General features: G+C 41.5%; 3 protein-coding genes across 4 annotated transcripts in view; 2 read left to right on the forward strand and 1 right to left on the reverse strand.

Moving 5' to 3' along the window:
* Nucleotides 1–1,253: 1,253 nt before the first annotated feature.
* On the forward strand, nucleotides 1,254–6,062 carry hmox2b (heme oxygenase 2b). Its single transcript, XM_075454680.1, has 7 exons — nucleotides 1,254–1,340; nucleotides 1,882–1,990; nucleotides 2,164–2,278; nucleotides 2,399–2,516; nucleotides 2,698–3,189; nucleotides 3,415–3,538; nucleotides 3,629–6,062. Exons 3-7 carry the CDS (start codon nucleotides 2,202–2,204, stop codon nucleotides 3,754–3,756), a joined length of 939 nt encoding a protein of 312 aa, XP_075310795.1. The 5' UTR covers nucleotides 1,254–1,340; nucleotides 1,882–1,990; nucleotides 2,164–2,201; the 3' UTR covers nucleotides 3,757–6,062.
* A 511-nt stretch (nucleotides 6,063–6,573) lies between these two features.
* dnaja3a (DnaJ heat shock protein family (Hsp40) member A3a) lies at nucleotides 6,574–11,563 on the reverse strand. 2 transcript variants are annotated; one of them, XR_012768151.1, is made up of 12 exons: nucleotides 11,324–11,563; nucleotides 10,389–10,525; nucleotides 10,228–10,311; nucleotides 9,856–10,062; nucleotides 9,564–9,716; nucleotides 9,339–9,486; nucleotides 8,570–8,634; nucleotides 8,262–8,390; nucleotides 8,052–8,167; nucleotides 7,829–7,926; nucleotides 7,555–7,690; nucleotides 6,574–7,345 (listed from the first exon to the last, which is right to left on the reverse strand). XR_012768151.1 is itself a non-coding variant. In XM_075454676.1 (11 exons), exons 1-11 carry the CDS (start codon nucleotides 11,529–11,531, stop codon nucleotides 7,326–7,328), a joined length of 1,365 nt encoding a protein of 454 aa, XP_075310791.1. In that variant the 5' UTR covers nucleotides 11,532–11,563; the 3' UTR covers nucleotides 6,574–7,325. The 2 variants fall into 2 exon arrangements, 1 of the variants encoding a protein (XP_075310791.1); XM_075454676.1 differs by lacking the exon at nucleotides 7,555–7,690.
* A 309-nt stretch (nucleotides 11,564–11,872) lies between these two features.
* coro7 (coronin 7) overlaps nucleotides 11,873–21,460 on the forward strand; it is a 109,976-nt gene continuing 100,388 nt past the window's right edge. Inside the window, exons 1-7 of the mRNA XM_075454675.1 lie at nucleotides 11,873–12,064; nucleotides 14,006–14,102; nucleotides 14,471–14,551; nucleotides 14,952–15,022; nucleotides 15,774–15,960; nucleotides 17,008–17,084; nucleotides 21,216–21,266. Of these exons, the coding sequence (XP_075310790.1) occupies nucleotides 12,005–12,064; nucleotides 14,006–14,102; nucleotides 14,471–14,551; nucleotides 14,952–15,022; nucleotides 15,774–15,960; nucleotides 17,008–17,084; nucleotides 21,216–21,266 (624 nt within the window). The 5' untranslated portion in view covers nucleotides 11,873–12,004. The remainder of the gene's footprint in view (nucleotides 12,065–14,005; nucleotides 14,103–14,470; nucleotides 14,552–14,951; nucleotides 15,023–15,773; nucleotides 15,961–17,007; nucleotides 17,085–21,215; nucleotides 21,267–21,460) is intronic.

Raw genomic sequence — 21,460 nt, forward strand, 5'->3', positions numbered from 1 at the left:
AGATAGATTTGCTATAAAATGTTTTTTTGTTATAGTGATCATTTATTCTTTTACTTTAATGTTTTTTTTATTTTTACATTTATTTATTGTTTTGTATTATTATTATCATTATTTTATTATCCTAACCTTTCTCATTATTATTATCTGTACAATTTCTATAGTTTTAATCTTATGAGTGAAACAGCCTATGTAAATTGTGTTTTGATCTATGTTATAGACTTAAAGGATAAGACCGGTTTTTTGACATTGGGCCCTTGATTTCACATTATAACATGATGTTCTACTCACCCCTGCTTGTTGTTTGTCATTTGGAGCTGTTCCGAAGATATTCGCGAGGCGTCTGGCTGCTCTCTTGAGATATTCGGCCATGAAACGGTTTCCTATGGGCAAGCTCATACAGGCACAAACTATGCTGTTTATAATTTATTAATTACTCTACACTAGAACTGATAACGTGGAGGTGCGTCGCTTACTTAAAAAAATCCGGGTTATTGTAATTTAGATTTTTTTGTCGTAAAGTGGGTGTTACCCCCACAGACCTGCTGCCTATTTATTCATTCGGCTAAAATTCAAAATTAGTAACCCGGATTTTTTTAAGTAAGCGACGCACCTCCACGTTATCAGTGCTGGTGTAGAGTAATTAATAAATTATAAACAGCATAGTTTGTGCCTGTATGAGCTTGCCCATAGGAAACCGTTTCATGGCCGAATATCTCAAGAGAGCAGCCAGACGCCTCGCGAATATCTTCGGAACAGCTCCAAATGACAAACAACAAGCAGGGGTGAGTAGAACATCATGTTATAATGTGAAATCAAGGGCCCAATGTCAAAAAACCGGTCTTATCCTTTAATTAAAAAGGAAAAAAAAGAAAAAAAAAGAAAAGAAAAAGAAAAGAAAAGGATAAAGAAGAAAAAAGGTCCTCCATTAGGAGGGGGGTGGGGCGGTGGATGGGTTTAAGAAAAAAATAATAATAAAAAAAAAAAAATTAAAATTAAATTAATGAATGTGCAACTACTGTATGTTAATAATGTAGCAACTCTATAGAAAACAAATAGGAAATGTCAAATATGTGAATTTGAATATTTTTTTGAAATGGCTACATACAAGATGTACTGTTCCTAAATGTATTTCAATTTTTTTTTTGTAACATGCTATTTGTAGTTTGTAGTCATTAGAACTACAAATGTATGTGTTGAGAACTACAGATTTACGAAGGCGCTTCCGGTAGTGAAGCACCTGACTATAAAGGCCGGGTAGGGACATACTGTGAAGGGTAATGTTCCGACGGACGTTCACATTCTGACTCTTGTAAATCGCCTGTCACTCAGCCAAGGGGAAGGTTTGTTGCGCTCAGTAATTTACAAGACCATCGCGTTCTATTTAGCAAAATATACAGATGAATAGAAACGAAAACAATACAGTGTTACAACGCCGTTCGCCAAATCATAAATGAGTTTATGAGCAGTGCTACGTTAGCCTGCTTTTAGCTGACTTAGCTAGTAAAGTAAAGTTAGCTGTGGTTGTCAAATGTGGTGTTACTGCTAAGTTAAGATGAAATTAGTATTATTGGAAGCGTTTGTACGGTGAAAAAAAAGTGGCACAAGATTTTCATTTCTAAATAAAATGAACTTCAATAAGTGACATCACTTTCTCAGTCAGTACGTGCAGCACTAGCTCGATGTATCTACATTATAGTCTCTGAGACCTCGGGTAAACGCCAGAAGGCCCGTCCGTGCTTTGTTGTTTGAGCTGCTTTTTGTAGGACTGTTTCATGCAGTTCAAGTCTGGATGTTATTGAAGGCTGTCTTTGTAAACAAACGTGGCTCTACTAGAGGAACTTTATTCAGTATCGCTCTGTTAAAGTGTTGAATTCCTTTTAGTGATCAGCTGGTGGAAGGCAAATTTCCGTTGACCATCAGCTCAGCATCGAGAGGAGAGGCGTGATTTTCGCTCCACCTGTTTTCTGATCAGGCCTCCGCTGCCTCTTAGGTGAGCGCTACGGTTCTGTAATCAAATGTTCACTGGATGTTTGTCTTTTCATTAGAGCTGTTGGTGAGACCATTTTGCACTAATGACTGTCATAATAACAGGTGATTATTAATGGCAAGATTCTAATCTTTGAATCTCATTTTGCTGCCTCTTTTATTCCCTTTTACTTGAAGGTGAACTCGGTTGAGGAAAGATCTCACCATAAATATTAATGGAGAAGAAGGAGACAACAGCGAAGATGTCCAATGGAGCTGGGACTGGTTATGAGGAGAAAGAAAACGCCCTCAGGTAAATTTCCCAGTAGTTTTGTAACTTCCTTTTTATTACTGTAAGAAGAATACAATATTGATTATGATGCTGTGGTTCTATCAAATGCACAGTTTCTTTGTTTTTCTTTTACTTGCTCAGTCCAGAGGACCTCTCTGAGATGCTGGGAGCAGGGACCAAGGAAGTTCACGAAAAGGCTGAGAACACGCAGTTTGTGAAAGATTTCCTCAGGGGACGCATCCGCAAAGAACTCTTCAAGGTCAGATTGACGAAAACTGGTTTTAATGTCAAATAGTACTTAGAAAATAAGGTAAATGTGATAAATCTACAGCTGATGAAGATGAAGAAATCTGTTTAAAAAGAGCAGTTAATGACCGACAAATATGAATATTTTTCCATCAGTGTTTATTTTTTTTTTTTTAAACATTTTGTCCACTTAGCTTGGTGCTGTGGCGCTTTACTACACGTACACTGCCATGGAGGAGGAGATCGAAAGGAACAAGGACCATCCCCACTTTGCTCCTCTTTATTTTCCCGTGGAGCTGAACCGCCATGAAGCTCTGGCCCGTGACCTCGAGTACTTTTATGGTCCAGAATGGAAGAGCCAGGTCAGCTGCTCCCAAGCTACTCAACGCTATGTTGACCGCATCCACGAGGTGGGGCAGGAAGACCCGGTGTTGCTGGTGGCCCACGCCTACACCCGTTATATGGGGGACCTTTCTGGGGGCCAGGTGCTGAAGAAGGTGGCACAGAGAGCTTTGAAGCTGCCGCCCACAGGAGAGGGCCTTGAGTTCTACCAGTTCGATGGCATCCATAGTGCTAAGGCATTCAAGCAGCTGTACCGAAGTCGGATGAATGAGCTGGAACTGAACATGCAGACTAAGAAGAGACTGGTGGATGAGGCTGTCAGAGCCTTTCATTTCAACATGCAGGTGAGAGGCCAGACATCTAGATCTGGTGATCTGGTCACTTGTGGTGTTGGTTGAAATGACCTACTGTAAGTCTTGATTTCATTATAGTGAGTTTGTTTATGTTTTGAGCGGTTGCTAGAAATGAAAAAATAAGGTATTGTGTGTATTCCTAAAGGCAAAAATGTGATAGTTTTATCCAGATTAAATGCAAATACAAACTTAAAGACTTTATTTTTATTTTTAAAGGTGTTTGAGGAGTTGGAAGAGATCGGCAAAACCATCCAGGAGGATGTTTTAGATGCTGGCATGTCTGTTCATGGAGCAATGGATGGAGATATCAACAAATGTCCCTACCATGCTGCCAAAATGGGTAAACATTGTGCTGTTTTCGGTACTACAAACCTGAAATGATGCTGAGTCTAGGTTTGCCAACTAAGTTTTTGCCTCCTTTGTGTCTCAGCGGCATCGGGTGGAACGGCATACGCTTGTCAGATGGCCATGGCTGTTCTCAGACATCCAACAGGACAGGTGCTGTTTGCCACTTGGTTTGCTGCCTTGGCTGGATTAGCTGCATGGTATCTGATGTGAACCAGCGATCAGTCTGTTGCATGGCAAATTTGAGACAAAGAAGTGGTGAAGGAAGCACAGTAAAGGCACCAGGAAATTTCCACAAACTGTTGATCATTTCGTACAAACATTCCCATCAGAGCCGTGTGTTTTTTGAGTGCTTTATTTTTCTTTCTAGCAGCGTAATTTCAGTTAAACGATTCATAGGACCATTATAATGTCCGTTCCATCCATAAAGCACAACCTCCTACAATTTTTCATATATACATTTTTATTTCTCTACCTCCGATGTGCTGTCCTTCCATTGTGTTTGGTCGCATCCCAACACCTGCTGCAGCTGCTGTCTGGCCAAAGCAGGGTTTGGGTCCAAAGTGTTTTGTCGAGGTGACGGATATATTGTCCTAGATTGTAATTGTGAAACATTATATTTTGAGATAAATGTATATCACTGATAAAATGACAAAGGTAGCACAATAGTAATGCAAGCTCACCCTTTAAAAGCGAATTGAAGTTTTAATTCCTAAGAGATTAAGATATGTATTTATTCGTGCTCTTTTAGCCAAAATTGCACCAAGGTGAACGTTAAACATTTGGTCCAGGGGTTAAATGAGCCATAAATTCCTGAACGGGCTGCCAATTCGGTTTCTTAACGGTTAGAACTCGTGTTAATAGGAACTTTTGGGGCTGGTTGTATTGCCATCAGCTTCATTGTCAGCGTTTTTCAGCAAATTCCTGCTTCTTTGCCTTTTATGTGGTCCACTTCTATTCAGCTTAAACGGAAACAGTTCTAACATCAGAACTCTGCTGTAGAGCTTTAAAACAAACCCAGACCTCTTATTCCCAAACCCTATTATGACTGAGTGCAATAGGGTTTGGAATCGGGTATTAGCAAAAACACTTATTTGCCTCAAATAACACATTCTCTTCACTTCACCTTGTTCATTGTTGCTGTGTGTTTGTGCTGGTGCATTTATCATTAAATTACTCAATAACATAATTATTGTTGTGGGCCTAGCTTGAAGTGACATTTATTTATTTATTTTCCCCCTCCAAAGCTGTAATTGACTATATGATGTGGTACATTAGCTAATGAATCCATGGTGATGGTAAACATACTGTGCGTGTTTTCTGCCCTGTGGCTTCATGCCTAACAGACTATCTTTAATATGGCAACAAGAAAATAGATTTATAGAGAAATGTATTCTTATATCTTATACTGTATTATTTGTTTTTACACAAACATTATGTGAAAACTGTCACATTTCATTATTCATTCTTGAGCTTGAAATGTTCCCAAGAACTTTCTTCCAAGTGTACTGTGAGACAGGTGATGGGGACCAAAAAGCTCTCTTTGACGAGTGACTATTTTAGATACTAGTGATGATACAGAGTATTATGTCTCCAGCATGTTCGCCCATAATCTTCATCAGATTAAGAATTATGTAATGACTTATCTTTAAAGAAAACAAAAACTGCCTATTAATCTAATTGTGCAGCTTAATTAGTTAATAGTTAACTGCTTACTCAGTTTTATCTGCTACCGGAGCCAAAGTTGGGACATAAAGTGTTAAAATAGCCGATTTGTCCTTCAGTAATAAGGTTTTTTTGTTTGTGTTTTTAAGTCTGTTTTTGTAACGGACACGTAGAGCAGCTGCATGATGGCTAAACGCATGTGGGTGTTCTGGTTTATTATCTGCTTCTAATTAATGGACTTTTTAGCTGCTGCGCTTCTGTTAATGGTGTGAATATACCACTGCGCATTATCGCTAATCTATGAGGTCTTTCCTGTAGGAGAAATATTCCTGTCAGTGCTCGCTTCTGTGTGGTTTTTTTTGCACCACAAATGAGGAGAAATATTTCATGGTGCCTGTGTGTGCAATGGGACTGTTTAGTGACGGTTTAACCTGACATGGTGGTGACATTTTATAAATTTTTTGCTTAATTGTCTTCAAGCAATTATAACACAGAATACCAAAAGAACTCTGTTGGCTACACGTCAGCCTGATGCACATGCGGTGTATTTGCATGATGCATTTATTCACAAATCAATGTGCAGTATTTCTTCGTCGGTAAACAGGAGAGTTGCAGCTGCTTGATCACAGACATGGCAGAGCAGTTGACCGTGTCTCTGAGAGTCTCAGGGTTTATACAAAGAATCGCCCCCGGTGGACCAATAGTGGAACCGCCTGACAAACTTTTGTCGTTACGCGTTTTATTTCATTCATTTGATGCAGATGTAATGCGGGAATATTTTTGGCAATTTTGGACTTTTTCAGGAATCTCAGAAGTACAGTTGGTTATGCCCATAAATAAAGATGTTTAACCAATTTGTCTCGATTTACTCTGCTCCCAATTCCTTTTGCATACCTAACTGAAGCTTTTATTTGCCACAGAGTGAAGATCCAGGATTATATTGTGTTGTTGATCATTAAATTAAAGTTTATTACTCTTCATACTAAAATAATAAACCTGATTCACTGGCCTGGTGTTTTTATTTTTTTTAACACAAAGATTTAAGTATCTGGTTATTTTGGAGGGAATTTAAGCTATTTAAACTTAAAATTTGTTAAAATGTTCTCAAGCTGTCTCTGATCATGCTGAACATGGATGATTCATTTGGTCCAAGCTGAAATTTCTTAGTAACTGTCGAATGGAATGACGTGACATTTTATTCAGATATTCATTGTCACCAGCGAATGAACCCTGAGGACATTGGTGATACTTAGCACCAGATAATGCAGTTTTAGGTGATGCTCACAGATTGACATGCAGGCTAGTAGAGACATTTGTTGTCCTGTGCCTAAATCGCATCTTCATTTATTCATATGCAATGGAGGCTTCTCCCAGAACAAAGCTTTATTATATAGCTGTACAGTATGTTGCCTTTTGTTTGATTCATGCATGAATGCATGTTCTACAACTCTGTAGGTTCGAATGTGATTCTTGTTGAGAGCTAAAATGGTTTCTTGGTTACAATGCGAAGGGGTTGAAGAGAGACAGATCAGAGAAATCATTGTTCACAGATCAGGAAAGTCTAAACTCACAGTTTAAACCAACATCAAGGAAAACAAAGATATCTATGCACTTAACCAGTAAGAACTCATAGTGCAGGCAAGACATACACCTATGCTTGAAAACACAACTGATGGCTACAGAAGTTAGTCATGGGATTTTTAAATCCTAAATAAAAATTTAGATTGTATTTTATGTCTTCTTCAGTACAATATTTTTTTTTCTCAACTGTGCCATCACCACGATTAGATTTTGGCAACCAGCAGAAGTGCAATGAGAACGTCTTTGCAGCCACACAGGCCTTCATAGATATCTGAAAAACCAGTGATCTGCGAACTGGCACACCTTCATGTCTGTGGATCCACTGGCGCAGAGGAGCAGAGTAGATAATCCTGTGGCTTTTTATTTTCACTACAGTGTTGAGTAGGTAGGTCTGTAATGATCCATCTTCCCCCCCAAAAAATACTTGGAGACCACAGCCAACATCCAGCAGTTCTACGTCCCTTTTCACTTTCTTTACAAAGTGGCTGCTCTTGCTTTACGCTGTCCTCTCTGCCATCTGAACCACTGACGAAGTCTCAGTTCCAGGATCTTTTACCTTGAAAAGAAAAAAGGTTAAGAGCAGGTGATTACAAAATCCCAAAAACTGGCCATCTATTTAACTTAATGCCCGGGAGCATAATTCAGTTTTTATGATAGCCACAAACCAGATAGAGAAGTGCCAAAAAGTGCAGCAATAAGCCTCATAAGCATGGAAAAGGTCGACCAGGAGGTAGTTATTTGAGATAAATTGATAAGAACTCCTACCTGGTTTGTGGCTGTCAAGAAGTACAAAGCAAATTCTTTAATTTGGAGAAGAAGCCCCCCTGTTGTTGCAACTCTGCTTCCTTCTTGACATGCCTGCTTTGCCCTGCTTAAGACCGTTTAGCACTGCTGCCCCCACCTGGACAGAGATTAATAATGCATCTAAGTACCCTTGTTTAAACCCCTTTTCACCTGACCAGCGATGTGTATCACGTAAAAGGAGACAGTTTCAGCTAGCTAAGAAATAAAGTTATTTTCAGGGAGCATGTCCTTATACCTGTGCTGGTGGCAGTGACACCGTTCACCGTTCCCTCTATGTCCGTCTCGTCTTCAGCGTAGCTCGTCACCAGAGCTTTCTGTCGGTCAGTCAGAGTCCTGCACAAAACGACAACATTTCATTTTTTGGTGTGTTTGGGGAAACAGGTTTCAACGATGATGAAGACGATGACAACCCACCGTATTCGGGTTCAAAGCTGAGGGGGAAAAAAAAGTTGTCTTACTTGGGTATTTTAATTTTGACATGGATGTAGTGATCTCCGAAGCCATAGCCAGTGACACGGGCGATACCTTTCCCTGTCAAGCGGATTCTCTGGTCCGTCTGGATTCCAGCAGGGATCTGAAAAAGAAAATGTCCCAGTCAGTAATTAAAGTGTATGAGACTGAAACGTCCCCATATGACTCGGTTAAGTGGAGAGACTTTGTCCACTTACTGACAGATTGAGTGTTTCATAAAGGCCTGGTGCTCTAGCTGTTCCACCCAGGATGGCTTGAGCCACAGAGACAAAAACATCAGAGTGGATGTCTGCACCATCCCTTCTGAACGTGGGGCTTTTCTGGACCTGGACACATCGCAATCGCAAATGTCGTCAAAGCATTCAAATTTCAAAAAGCAGCACACCACAGATTTATAAAATCACACATCAGACAGTTCATTGTTTCAAACTCATCCACATAAGATCATTTAAATCTAGTTTAGTTCTGCTGTGAGATCAGCAGCAGACATTCAGTGAACACTAACCCGAAATGTGATGAAGATCTCTTTCTTTCCAACTGGCATTCTGACTGTCTGTCCATCCTCTACTCCTAAAAGCCAACAACGAGTGCAATGGTTAAAATGGATTTGTATTTGAGCAGGTCTGACAACACCAGTCAAATTCAGAAATAGGAGTCCTGACAGCAAATAAAACACGACCTCTATTGATTTGACTTGTTTTCTAGGAAAGAATTTGCAACAAAGTAACAATTGCTACAGGGTTGAAAGGTGGCCAGAGCTTTATTGCATACTGTGTAAATAAAAGATAGCAACAGGTGTAAATTTACTCGTCTTATTCTTCATGAAAAGCCTAAATATGTGGATTTTCTATTCCAGGGGTTCACACGACTACACACTGCCGTTATTTCACAGCTACTTTAGTCTCTGGTAGGGAAATATTGTCATGTTTTCAGTTAAGAGGCATATGGTAATAAAGGAACCAAAAAAAAAAAATCTAACTCAAAGTATATTAAACATTTTACTAGAAACGTGTAAAAAGACTTTGCCAAGCTTACAAATTCAGGCAGGATTAAAGTACTTTAATATCTCAATGTGAAACTTCAGCTGCAGTTACTGTGGCTTCACAAAAATTTGCCAAAAGAAAGAACAATAATCGTTTTTACAGATCACAATTCTGTCCATGCACCTGCATCTTTTATTATGTTAAACAATAAAACCCTGCACCAAATTCTACTTCTGGCAAGGGCCAACACTCTCCAATACTCAGCTAAACCGATTCTGGAGTGAGACTGACCTGCGGGCACAGGAACCATCACAGTCTTCCTCTGCTTGGTCTGCCCAGCGCCGTGGCAAGAGTGACAGGGGGTGGAAATGACTGTGCCTTTGCCACCACAGCGACGACATGTAGAGCGCATCACAAACGGGCCCGTATTTACCGTTTCCTGTAGGGAGGAAAGCACGTGTTTAGAAAAATAACATCAATAGAATTCAAAGATACAAAGTGCATCAGAGTCCTTACCATGCCGGAGCCGTTGCAGTGGTTGCAGTGCTGAACCTTGGTGCCTGGCTCGTGGCCCTTACCATCACAACGCTGGCAGGTTGTGTCTATGTTAAAGGACATCTCTTTGTTGACTCCCTTTGCTGCCTGAGTGAAAGTCAGCTCCATAACATACTGCACCAAAAACAGAGGGAGCCAGAGATTCTTTAGTATGAATATGCAACCAATAAAACTGCCAGCGCACCTCTCTAGGAAACAATCAAAGGTTCTTCTTGGCTTTACTTTCACTCTCACTTTGTAGGATTGCACTAACCTCCTGTGGCTGATCAAATATGGCGTTAAAGTCCCCAAAGCCGCGGCCTCCCGAAAACTCTCCAAAGATTTTGCGGAAAAGCTCCTCGGGGTCCACGTTGCTGCTCTGTCCACCCCAGTACTGCTGCCCTCGACCCGCCTGACCAGCGTCAAAGCCAGCTGTGCCGTATGTGTCATACTGCTTCCTTTTCCCTTCGTCACTAAGAACCTGTGAAGGACAAAGGGGAAGGTGTAAGACGACTCAAACTAAAAAGAAATAATTACAGGAAAGTATCACTTTTCATAGATTCAAGCCACAGCACACGATGGAAACAAATACACAGTGTTGGGGGAATGCTTGAAAAAAACAAACAAAAAAAAGTCAGAACCAAACCTCATATGCTTCAGCCAGCTGAGCAAATTTTTCCTTAGCCTGTGGGTCATCTTTGTTGGTATCAGGGTGATACTTTTTTGCCATCTGAGGTACAACAAATATGATGTCAGCCCATCTTACAACTATCACAAGCTGTCCTTGTATGTCAGTCAGCAACGAACCTGGTAGTAGGCTTTCTTGATTTCTTTCTGGGTTGCTGTGCGAGGTACCCCTAAAATCTGGTAGAAGTCCTGCTTGCTGCTGGAAGGGGCACTTGTGTGAAAGGACAGTGTGTAGACAGCATGGGGGGACTTGACGCCTGAAAGGTGTCCAGCGGGATGAGAGGGTACGTTAATGTGATCAACAAGAGCTGTCGCCATGTGCTGCAGCTGCATCCCAACTAACTGTACAATTCCACCACCTTTAGAACGCCCACATACTGTAGAAATGTCTGCCAAATTGTCATTGCTCAAATGATTTATCATATACTGCATATGTTGTGATGTTGATGAAAGTAATTTTTTTCCTAAACATCACTTAAACATGGCCACAATTATTGATGGCTGCTTATGGAAAAGTCTACATAATGTACAAACTACTAAGAAGTTCACAAATGTTGATAGTTATAGCAACATCAACATTAGTATATAGATGTGCCTGTATTAGCACGAACAATTTACCTGATCAAAGATGATAAACACTATCTACATAGTTTCCTATATCAGGGTTGCAGGATCTGATCAAACTCTAACCCAGTGTAAACACCATGGCACCACTTTATGTGGTGACACAATCAAAATGCATGCAAATAGCAAGATAAAACGTTTGCAACAGCCTAAAATTTTAACCAGTACACAGAATTTGCTGCTACACGAGCCCTGCCACTTGATGATCGCAAAGTTAGCAGGATTGATTACATCACCTCTGATCAACAAATCTTCGTGTGCTTTAAAGTAACTGCTTAAGTGTTACAAGCTAAACTTACTGTCACAGTTCGCTTGACAAGATACTCATTCATTTTCATGTAGTTACTGTACTCTGCGTCACTTAAGTAAACGATAAATTACAGCAATTTAGCCTAGCCTAGCTTAGCTCAGGCCAATATCAAATGGCTCACCTGACAGCCCTCTCAATGTCAACGCTTTCCCTGCTCCGCTGCACCCCAGGCTCGCTCCACACCGGAGTTTTTCCACTCCCAGTGTAGAAAACCGCCTGGCCCATCCATGGTCAGACGAGAGAACGGCACCGCCAGCCCTCCGACATCCAGAGGACACGACGACAGTAACCCAGCGTGAAGAGCAGCGGACAGCCGAGGACGCCATCATTCCTACAGTGGCCGCCGCTCTGGACACACTGCGCATGTCTGGAACGGGGTGGGCGTCACTGAGAGAGAGCTCGAAATTCTTGCTTTGTCACTAAAACAAGTTGGAGAAGTTTAACTTTCTCTCTCTCTATTTCGTTTTTTTTTTTTTTTTAACAAACTCTACCCTAGCGGACACATTAGATATAAATCAAGAGCAACAAAACCTTTCCAGACAATATCATTAAATCAGCAAATACATGTGACAAGTAAGAAATTATGCAAATGTTTTAACACCCGGGTTAGCACGCAGTGAAGAGTTCTGTGGAATGGCATTGGGAAAGATAAATAGCCGCCCAATCGGACAGCTCGATGGAGCAAAACGAGCGTACACCACAGGGCGAACCTGATCTGTCAGCTGTAGCAGGAGCACTCTGCAGTACCAACCAGCTCGACAGAGACACCCGGAAGGCACGAAAGTCAATTTGAGAGGGCAGCATGAATCGTTTTAAGACCTCCAAATTCAAAAACACCACTCAGAAAATTGCCAAGAAAGATGTGAGTAGCACTTGCGCCTTTGGGTAAAAACAGATCTCCTGGCTAACATTAGCACTGGTAATTAGCTGAGCTACTTTGGGGGGGACGCCTGCTTGCCACAAAGGATGTTGAACTTCCTGCATCTGGAAGCCTTAATATAAGAGAGGGGACGAAAGTGTCGATTCACATGCTTGATTTACACAGACAGCGGATCAGTTGTAAAAACAACCAGCCACGTGAATGCATGGGGATGCTAACCTCCATAGGATGTTGCAGTGACGCCCATCATCACGCTTAAATTACGGCAGTTCAATTTTCTCATCGCTTGCGTTTGGTTCACTCAGAGTCTTGCTTTGCTCTGCTGAGATTTCTCATGCCAGGCAAAGAGAAAGATTAAAATCAGAATTGTAAATACCAGCAGCGCTACAGCTGTCCCGATGCCTGTTTTACAGCGATAGCTGTCATAGGTTGTAAGAGTCGACATGTCTGGACCAGACTTTACGTTTTGCATACAAATCTGCAATTTTTTTTCTCGTCCTTTGAGCCCATTAGTTCCACGTTGCAGCGCCTGCAGCTCCCCTTTCTCTGATGTGGTGTATGTAATCCCCTACTTTGTTTTCACTGAGATTGTAAAAAAATGCCTGGCATGCACAGAGACAGTTGATGGTCTCGGTACCTCTCCAATCTCTGCACATACAGCAGGTGGTGCCGTGCTCCTGTGAATGTTAAATTAGCAATTCACGTGGGCATTAAGCTATTCCAGTACTGTAGTCATGTGCTCTTTTGCTGTCGTTTCAAACTCGGAGCAAAAGGGAAAATGGGACAGGAGACAAAGTTAGGAGAGAGGCTGGCTTATGGGGGAGGAGGGAGACAAGAAAGCAAAGCAGGGTGCATCTTTCTATCCTCAGATGATCCCAGACTGGTTGTGTGATTAATCATAGGAGTTGTATTGAAACAAATGTAGGCCCCCTTTCCATTTTACAGATACAAACTGCCACTGTGAACACTTTTTAGTGTCACATCACTTTTGTTTTTTATGGCTATATGGCAGACACTGCAATGACTAACTAATCAGTCCTGAGAGACTTAAACTATTTATTATAGGAAAACCCATACTATATATTGTTCTCATTGGTCATAGTGCATTCATAAAATCTCCTTAACTTAAAACTGATGAGCACGAAGTAGCTTTTGTGTCCTTGGAAAAAAACTTGTTGAATACAAGCGCCTGTCAGATCCACCAAGGAGTAAAATCAGTTACTAGTAGTAACCCTTATCATGATCAGCATTATATGTGGTTATATCAAGTGAAGGACATTATTATTTATTAGGTAAGGATTTATTAAGTTTTTATGTGTTGTCCACTTCTTTTTTTGACAGAGACGGGTGTAGAAGATATCCTTTTGAAATATGCATTTACTTACAAAGGGTGCTTAGGACTGTATGGTGCCGTAAACAGAGCCTCACTGTGTCTTACCTTATTAAAGCTGTTGGAGCTGTTAAGTGTCCTCTTAGAAAAAGAAAGGCACACTGTCTATCACTGTTGCTTTTAGTTTTCAGTGGAGCAGCTCAGCCTTAGTTGTTGGAGCATGTTGTACAGACGCACTGTCCTCATGCTGCTTTTGCCTTATTCATGTTACGCAAGAGGTTATAAGAGTTCTCTGCTGTGCAATGTAGGGAGCCCTTCCACTTCCTCAGCACTTTGCTCATTCTGAGGCAGTTAAAGTGTGCATGTGTGTCTGTGCGCACTGAACTACATCCTTCCTGTTTATTGCAGGGTTCACTTTTCTTTTTCTTTTTTGGTTGTTACTGCAGCTTGGGCATGTGTGCTCTTGAACCCTATAAAACAAACTGGATTCCTCAGTGTTGCTAGTTGGTTGTGTTCATTTTATTATTTTTGCATATATTGCACTCTAATTCGCCATGATCTTTTACTCATGCTCTCCATGTCTTTAAATCTAGGAATGGATCAACAATGTTCGTGCTGGTTCCTTTTCCTGCCAGGGGAACCACATCAAAGCAAGCTCCAAGCTGGTGGCTTTCAATACTGAGCAGGCTGGTATGGATATAAACGTGTAGTTGAACAGCAACACTTTTTTGAAGTAGAGATACGTCTCTGCTGTTACTACTTTTAGCCCAGTTCGAGTTTGCATTCAACCAAGTTCAGTTCAGTTCTGAATATGTTAGTCAGTAAATTCAATTCAAAAGCATGATCTTCAATGTCCATTTGAGCTCATTAGCCACTCTGTGGTCTCAGAGAGGAAATTTGAAAGATAAGATCCCTCACAAAACTCTGATAAATGTTGCATATGGCTGATAAATGGTGATACTGATCAATAATTGCATGTGCAATCTTCTTGATTAGAAAAAGTATAATCCATGCCATTTTCTTTTTTTTTTTTATATCTGTACTCTGTGTGTCTGCAGGTGGAGGTATGGTGGGCCTGACTTCAGTCAAACCTGGTTCAAATGGCCAGTGGACAGTCACCCAGATGTCCTGTCATTCTGGTAGTTTTTTTTTTTTTTTTTTCCCTTTTCCTCCAGCCTATTCTCATGAGACTGTATGAGTAATATTTCAGGGTATTTCATGTCTTATGCATTTTTTTGTTTGTTTTTTACTGTATGTGTGTAACTTAACACCTTATTCTCTTTAGGAATGACATGTTGCTCTGGAGTTTTATCCTAACCATTTGGTTTGTCCTTTAGAACAACACACAAAAAAGTGTGTAGAAATTACATGTGGGATGTGCCAAAAAACTGCGCAATGTTTATTTGTAATAATGTGAGATCACATTGTTTTTAATCAGCTGCTTTAACAACGATTTCAAAAGTGAAATGTCGTTAAAAAGCAGAGCTGTGACCCAGATCTGCTTTTTAACTTGCATACATTTTCCCTCCTTTCCATCAGATCTGCTGACTGATATGGACTTTTCTCCTTTTGATGAAAGTCTCTTGGCAACCTGCTCCAGAGATGAAACGGTGAGCTTTTTTGCGTCCTATTTCCTCTTCCCCACTTCTTCGTCCCTTTCATCTTGCATTTTCCTCTCTCAGTATACTTAACATAATTTCATTTTCCAGCCTCCAAGCTCTGTTGTTCTTGGTAGCGCTTTGAATGCAACGGGAACCCTCTTTCAAAGAAGACTCTCTTGTCTCAGCACATTGTTCTTAGCCACAGGTGCTCTAGCTTACTGAATGTGCTGAGAGTGGAACTGCATCTTCAAATTCAGCAGCTCGGTTTACCTCAGACCTGCGCAAACTCATCCAACTGTTGCCGCACACAGACCCCAACACACATACACACACTGACCTGATCTGCAGTGCCCAGCATCTGCAAAGCACTTTTACTTTTCTTTATCTTGTGTCAGCGGGCAATATTTTTTTTTACCAGTCCAGTTTTTCCAGTTTACTTACTTAACAATGAACTCATTATTATTCGGCCAAACTGATTTGTCGGCATCCGCTGGAAATCCAGCCCTGATCCGAACCCCACATTATTCCGTGTTGTTTCAACATTTAGAGACCGTCATGACTTGATTCTGAGTAGAGTGATCATAAACATATGTGAAGGAGAGGACTGGCACCCAGATGCGACGACTTATTTCCTGAGAATTTCGATGGTGAAGAGAAAAGAAGCCATGGCCTTCATTTCTTTCCCTCTGTGTGTGTGTGTGTGTGTGTGTGTGTGTGTGTGTGTGTGTGTGTGTGTGTGTGTGTGTGTGTGTGTGTGCAGGTGAAGCTGTGGCGTTTGTGTGAACCAGAGCAGGAGCAGCCCAGCAGTCCAGAGCTGACGTTGCATCCAGGTCAGGGCAGGCTGGAGCTGCTGCACTTCCACCCCACCTCCTCTGGCTTGCTGGCTATTGGCACCACTAAATGTGCTCTGATTTGGGACACCAGCCGCCACGATGCACCTTTAGCAGGTAACTGCTGCTGGGGGAAAAAAAAAAAAAGGTTCAAATTAAAGACATCTCAAAGTCGTTATTGTGCATTTTGTACTGTGTCTTTACATGTAACATTTCAGTCTCTGTCAGTTAATCTTCAGTTTATGTTGTGGCATGTTTTGTTTCTGTGTGTAACATTAGCATAAATTCAGAATGGGGGAAGTAGTTGGTTGCCCTTTTTTTCGTTGGAGAATGTCTGACTGACACTGCCTACGTTTTACAGCCCTGTGGCTCTGTCTAAGAGCTGGAGCAGCAGAGGTAATGTTTTAATTTGCAGTCTTGATCCCAGTCTCCCTGGACTGGCCTCAGGATATAGTCACTATCCTCTGGCCTCACCCTCCCCTCCACTCCCCTCCCACAAACACTACACTCCTCCTTCACCCATCCCATTACAGCTGGCCTGGCTGCTGCTGCTCACTGCTGACCCAGCTTTTCATGAGCTGTATCCACCCCCCAATGTTTTTCATCACTTTCATTTGTAGTTCTCTTCTCACGTGTGGTTAAGGTATATCATCTAAAGGCCAAAACGTGTCTTTAACTGAGTTTTGGTTCTCGTTTTCCCCTCTACAAGTATGTAAATGTCTTAACAAGAGCGCCCTTCATTTTTTATTTTTCATCTGTTTGGTGTCACGGTGAAACTGAACAATTTACACAAGCTGCGCTGTGCTCGCTTTAAGGCACTGCAGTTTTATGTGTATCATGCTCAGAATTTCTCACGTATGCCTGAACTGGAGGGCCATCCTTCAGTGTAAATCATCCATACTTTTATTGTTGTGTTTTCTGAATTCTTTGTGCTTGATTTATAGCTTCATGTCCTGCGCCTCATTGACCTCTTGAGAATTCTGTCTTTTGTATTTTTTTTGTCTTGTCTGTGTATGTGCCATTGCTTTGTGTTCATTACATTTGTTGTCATGTTTTCTCATTTTCTGAGATTTTCTTCTGAGATTTTCCTTTTGTTCATACTTAACCGGAACACAGTGTTTTTCCTTTGCTTATTTCTCTCACTGAACATCTGTGTGTCTGCAGCTCTGGAACAGCACAGCGACCAGGTGCAGAGTCTGAGCTGGAAACGGGATGGCTCCCTGCTGGCATCTTCCTGCAAGGTGAGTACAGCCCACCCTGTACTGCATGGCTCATGTTCAATTTTAAAAGCTGTATTTTTATTTTTTTTTGTTACCTCAAGCATTTAAAGCCTGGATGCATCAAGGTCTGATTGTTGCAGTTGCAGTCTGTGACCACTAGATGGAGCTAGTGCCCCACATGGAGCGCAGCTGTCTCTTCGGCTCATTTAATGTCTCATTTAAGGGTGAAACTCATAAAAAAAAAGGGTGGGAATCCCATTACATAATGAATTAGGAGTTGGTGAACGATATTTTCTAGGAAAAAAGGATAAACTTGGATGGCACTTAAATGTAAAGATTTAATTACCTGTTTTTTTTTTTTTTTTTTTTTTAGTATTGTAATAGTGACGCCAAAATAATTTATAGAGGGCCTGAGGAGATTTTCCTCATTAAATTGGGAACTGTAGTCACTTGGAAATTAGGACTTTAAAAATAGCAGTAGGCTGCGTGTTAAGGTTTAATATATCAGGGCATTAAATTTGCCTCAACCTTACCTGACCCCTGAATTTTGGTGCACGTTTACTCGGCTTCTGACGACTATCACTTCTTTCCCATGTGTAGAAGTTTTGTAGAGCACAGGCAGAAGGAACTGATCCAATTGCTTCGAGAGATAAAGTGCATATTTATGACTAAGGGGAAGGGCGAAAGAGGGAGGTGACGGGAGTTGAAGAGGAAGGGGAAGAGAAAGAGGGGATTTATAAGTTGTTTCATTGGAGGAGCCAGACTTTTTCACAAGTGGAGGTTAAAGGGATGTTTCATATTTATGATTTGTTAGCGTCTTACTTGCAGATGACACCAGTCTGAGTGCTCTTTGGAGAATCAGGAACTTTCCCGACAGGCGAGCTAAAGCTAGAAATCTCTTTGAATGGGGGCCCCCTGGTAAAGCAAGTTTTTTGCGTTTGAAAACGACTCAAACCTAAAAAGTTGTATTGCGGCTCGAGCGAACGTTACATTGTCGACAGTTGCCATAAAGTCGGTGTGTGACGCAGTTAATATCAGATGGTTAAAGACTCTCTTATCTTGTAGTTTTAGCTCACTTTTTAGTAAAGCTTCTGATTTTCCAAACTCAGAGTGCACCGGCTGCCGTTTGAACCTCGCACTGTATTTTTTTCTTTTCTAAAAAAATGAGTCGGAGGCCCCTGGTTTATACATCAAACAAGACATGATGTGCTTACTCCAGCTACAAGCCAAACAACCTTTGACACTGAAATGTACCACGTGCATCTACTTAATTGATATGATTGTTGGTCCAGTTCCCCTTGTTTGTCTTTGCTCTGACAAATTATTCCACCAATCATGAGCTCTGTCCAAATCATGACATCCCTGACAGAATAATCGTCCTCATCAGAGCTACCAATGCTGTCGGCTTCAGTGTAGCCGAAAAGAACAAGACACCTGAGAAGAAAGCGTGTATTGGGGAACCGAGGGGCCTCCAAGGGTCCAGCCCTGTTGGGCTCTGGTGTCATTTAACTAGAAAGGCCCCATTCAATCTCTCCAATCCAAGTTATTAAAGCAAATAGAGCTCGCCAACATGTGGGTTCAATCTCAGGCCCTCCTATAGGGTAAACATTGGGGCACAGTGCTTGGTTGGGGGAAGATGAAGAGGAGACCACCTCCCTAAAGAGCCGGAATCATGACAGGCCTCATTTGGACCTGGAGAGAACTATATTTATGACACACTTTTAGAGAGAAAGGCAGCATTCAGTAAAAGGGAACAAGATCCCCAAGTAGCAGTGAGCAGACGTGGAGGCGAGCCTGTGTTTACCTCAATGATGGACAGGAGCCGGTGGTTAGCTTTTCAAAAATGAGGTGTTGTTGGATTTGTGGTGCACTTTGAATTCTGAAGGTTACATAATAACAAAGTTCTGCACCATGCTGTATTGCCCCTGGTGCAAAGGATAAGTGATGAAGATCCTACAGTCTCACAGGGCCATTCGCAACAGGCTTTGACTCTGGTAACCATGGGAGACTGGGAACAGCAGTCTGGCAGCGCTGTGTGTTTGATGAGCTGAGCGAGTGACAGAGAGCACCCCTGGGTGAAGATTCCCAGCATCTGTGTGTGTTTACGCACATGTGAAAGTTGTGTGCAGCAGACCTGTGGTGAGAACTCATTAACAGCAGCTTGAGAAGGAGGCTCCACCTCTTTGATTAAACAGCTGCTGTCTCAGCACACACACAAATACAAATCAGGCCCTCCCATCTGCGCATTTATGAGTTTAGGTGGTGCGTGTTTTTTATATGTGTTATTGTTATAGGCTCAAGAGAGCGTGTTTGCTTGTATGAGTGTGTGTGGTTACTTGGTGGACACATGTGTACATGGATAGCCCCTCGTTTTTGTGTTTGCACAGCCAGATAGTTTCTTCCCTGATGTGTTGTTTACGCTGGAAGCCTTAAGATGATATGCCACACAACTGCTTTCATTAGGGGGATGTATGTTTTTATATGTATGTACAGAAAATATGTGTGTTTAGTTGTTCTTCATCACCAGTCACAGAGTTGGTAAATGAATGCAGCTCGTGCAAGATTGTTCGGATGATAGTTGACTGTGGGTTAGTTTTGGCCAGTGCACATTTTGATATCCTCTTTAGTTTCTGCTTTGTTTTGTCAGCATGATAGCAAGCAGAAAATTATGTTTTTTATATTGTTGCTCCCTCAACAAATGGCATTTTAGGACATCAGTTTGGGTTGCTGGAAATGATTTGATCAAAAGAATGGATGAATTAAGACATTAATGTGCTCATGCTGCAATAATGGAAATGATCGTTTGCAGCAGCCCTCTTTGGATATCTATCAAAATAACCAGATGAGCCTATCAAAAACATTTACCAGAGAAAGGTACTCTCTCGGATAGCTTACAGAGGTGGCTTGGGCCAAATTATTTTTATTAATTTTTTTTTTCAGCAGGTGGACTCTTAAGCAAAGGTCATGAGGTGGAAATGTGCATGTGCGTGTTTGTGTGTGTGTATTGCTCCTGGATTGCTCTCTGAGCCTTTGGCTTTGTCCCAGGTCACAGAGGCCAGAAGACATAGCTGAGGGGCATCATATTCGTGGGTGGGCTGCACTCGCACACAGACAAGATGGACAACCAAAAAAAAAAAAAAAAGAAGAGCACATTGTTTGGTATTCAAGTCAAAACTAGCAAATAGATCCCCTCTTTGATTTCTGAGAGGGTCCAGCTAAAGCTCTGATCAAATTCTTAGACAAGTATCTTGCCGAGATAAGACAACCTGCTGCTGTTAATGGGAGACATATGATGTCTGAATCCATATTCAGTGCAGACAAATGTTGCAGGGGTCCTCATTGTTTTCGTGTCTGTGTGTGCTTTATTGTGTCATAGTCAGCCTCTTGATTCCCTTTGACATGTATATGTTAAGTGTGCTCATGGTTTAGCCTAAGTGCTTATAAGTATTACCTTCTATCAGCTCCGTGTGTCAGCCTGGTGCTGTGATCACAGTCACACAGCAGTATTGAGTGACACGGCCGCAGACACCAATGTCCCACACAGCCTGATCCCATTAGGCCCCATTTCCTTCCAATCACACAGGAGTCTTTCTGATTGGCTCCTTTGATTGATGCCGAATGTGTGTTTTGGCTGGTCGGGGTCATGGCGCATGAGGGCGTGGAGAGTTCACTGGATTGGATTTGCTAACGATGAGTCCGTTAGATTTCCCTGATAAATGGGGAAACTTCTGAGAACTTGTGCTGTTCACTGTTTGAATTCTACTGAGGTACAGCGAACCTTTTGTTAATACTTTCAAGATGTAGCTTAAATATTTCAGATGTCAATTTAATTTGTTTGAAAATGATTCAGCTGACCCAGAAGCATGTAAATCCTTCCACATTTTCTTTTAGGGTATTTTCAAATCCTGAACTCACACAAGCCCTTTGACCTCATTTGTGTGCTGAACTTTTTATTCCTCATGAGCCTTTACACATTATTTGCCACTGAAGCTCAGGTACTGTTCACACGGATTGGGCTGAGAATGAAACTCATCATGTATACTTGATTTAAGACAAAGGGCACTTGAGTTTTGACTGATCCTACAATGCTTGATCATGTATACATTTCTGTCATATTTAAAGTTTCTCTTTTTTTTTTCTGCGCATGGCTAGGACAAGATGTTGAGAGTGTTTGATCCCAGAGCCCAGCTGACACCTGTTCAGGTAAGCCCCCTACAAAAAACAATACCACCACCCTTCCAAAACAGCAGGCCCCTGCTGTCAGTTGCAGATCATAAGCACATTTTCTTTTTTTTTCCTCAAGATTACCTTTCCCTATATTAATGAAAACAATATAGATAGGGTTTATTTTGCTCTGGTCCTTGACCCCTTCATGCGTATTTACTATGGGCACACAT

This window comes from Odontesthes bonariensis, chromosome 21 (genome assembly GCF_027942865.1).
Source record: "Odontesthes bonariensis isolate fOdoBon6 chromosome 21, fOdoBon6.hap1, whole genome shotgun sequence".
NCBI classification, from domain to species: Eukaryota; Metazoa; Chordata; class Actinopteri; order Atheriniformes; family Atherinopsidae; genus Odontesthes; species Odontesthes bonariensis.

Excerpts from the sequence above, each read along its gene's own strand:
- hmox2b (XM_075454680.1), top strand. The coding sequence starts at position 2,202 with ATGGAGAAGAAGGAGACAACAGCGAAGATGTCCAATGGAGCTGGGACT. Across the intron at positions 2,517-2,697 it reads TCCGCAAAGAACTCTTCAAG|CTTGGTGCTGTGGCGCTTTA; the intron begins GTCAGATTGACG and ends TTGTCCACTTAG. Across the intron at positions 3,539-3,628 it reads CTACCATGCTGCCAAAATGG|CGGCATCGGGTGGAACGGCA; the intron begins GTAAACATTGTG and ends TTTGTGTCTCAG.
- dnaja3a (XM_075454676.1), bottom strand. The coding sequence starts at position 11,531 with ATGATGGCGTCCTCGGCTGTCCGCTGCTCTTCACGCTGGGTTACTGTC. Across the intron at positions 10,063-10,227 it reads AGCTGGCTGAAGCATATGAG|GTTCTTAGTGACGAAGGGAA; the intron begins GTTTGGTTCTGA and ends TGTCCTTCACAG. Across the intron at positions 8,168-8,261 it reads ATGAAACACTCAATCTGTCA|ATCCCTGCTGGAATCCAGAC; the intron begins GTAAGTGGACAA and ends TTTCTTTTTCAG.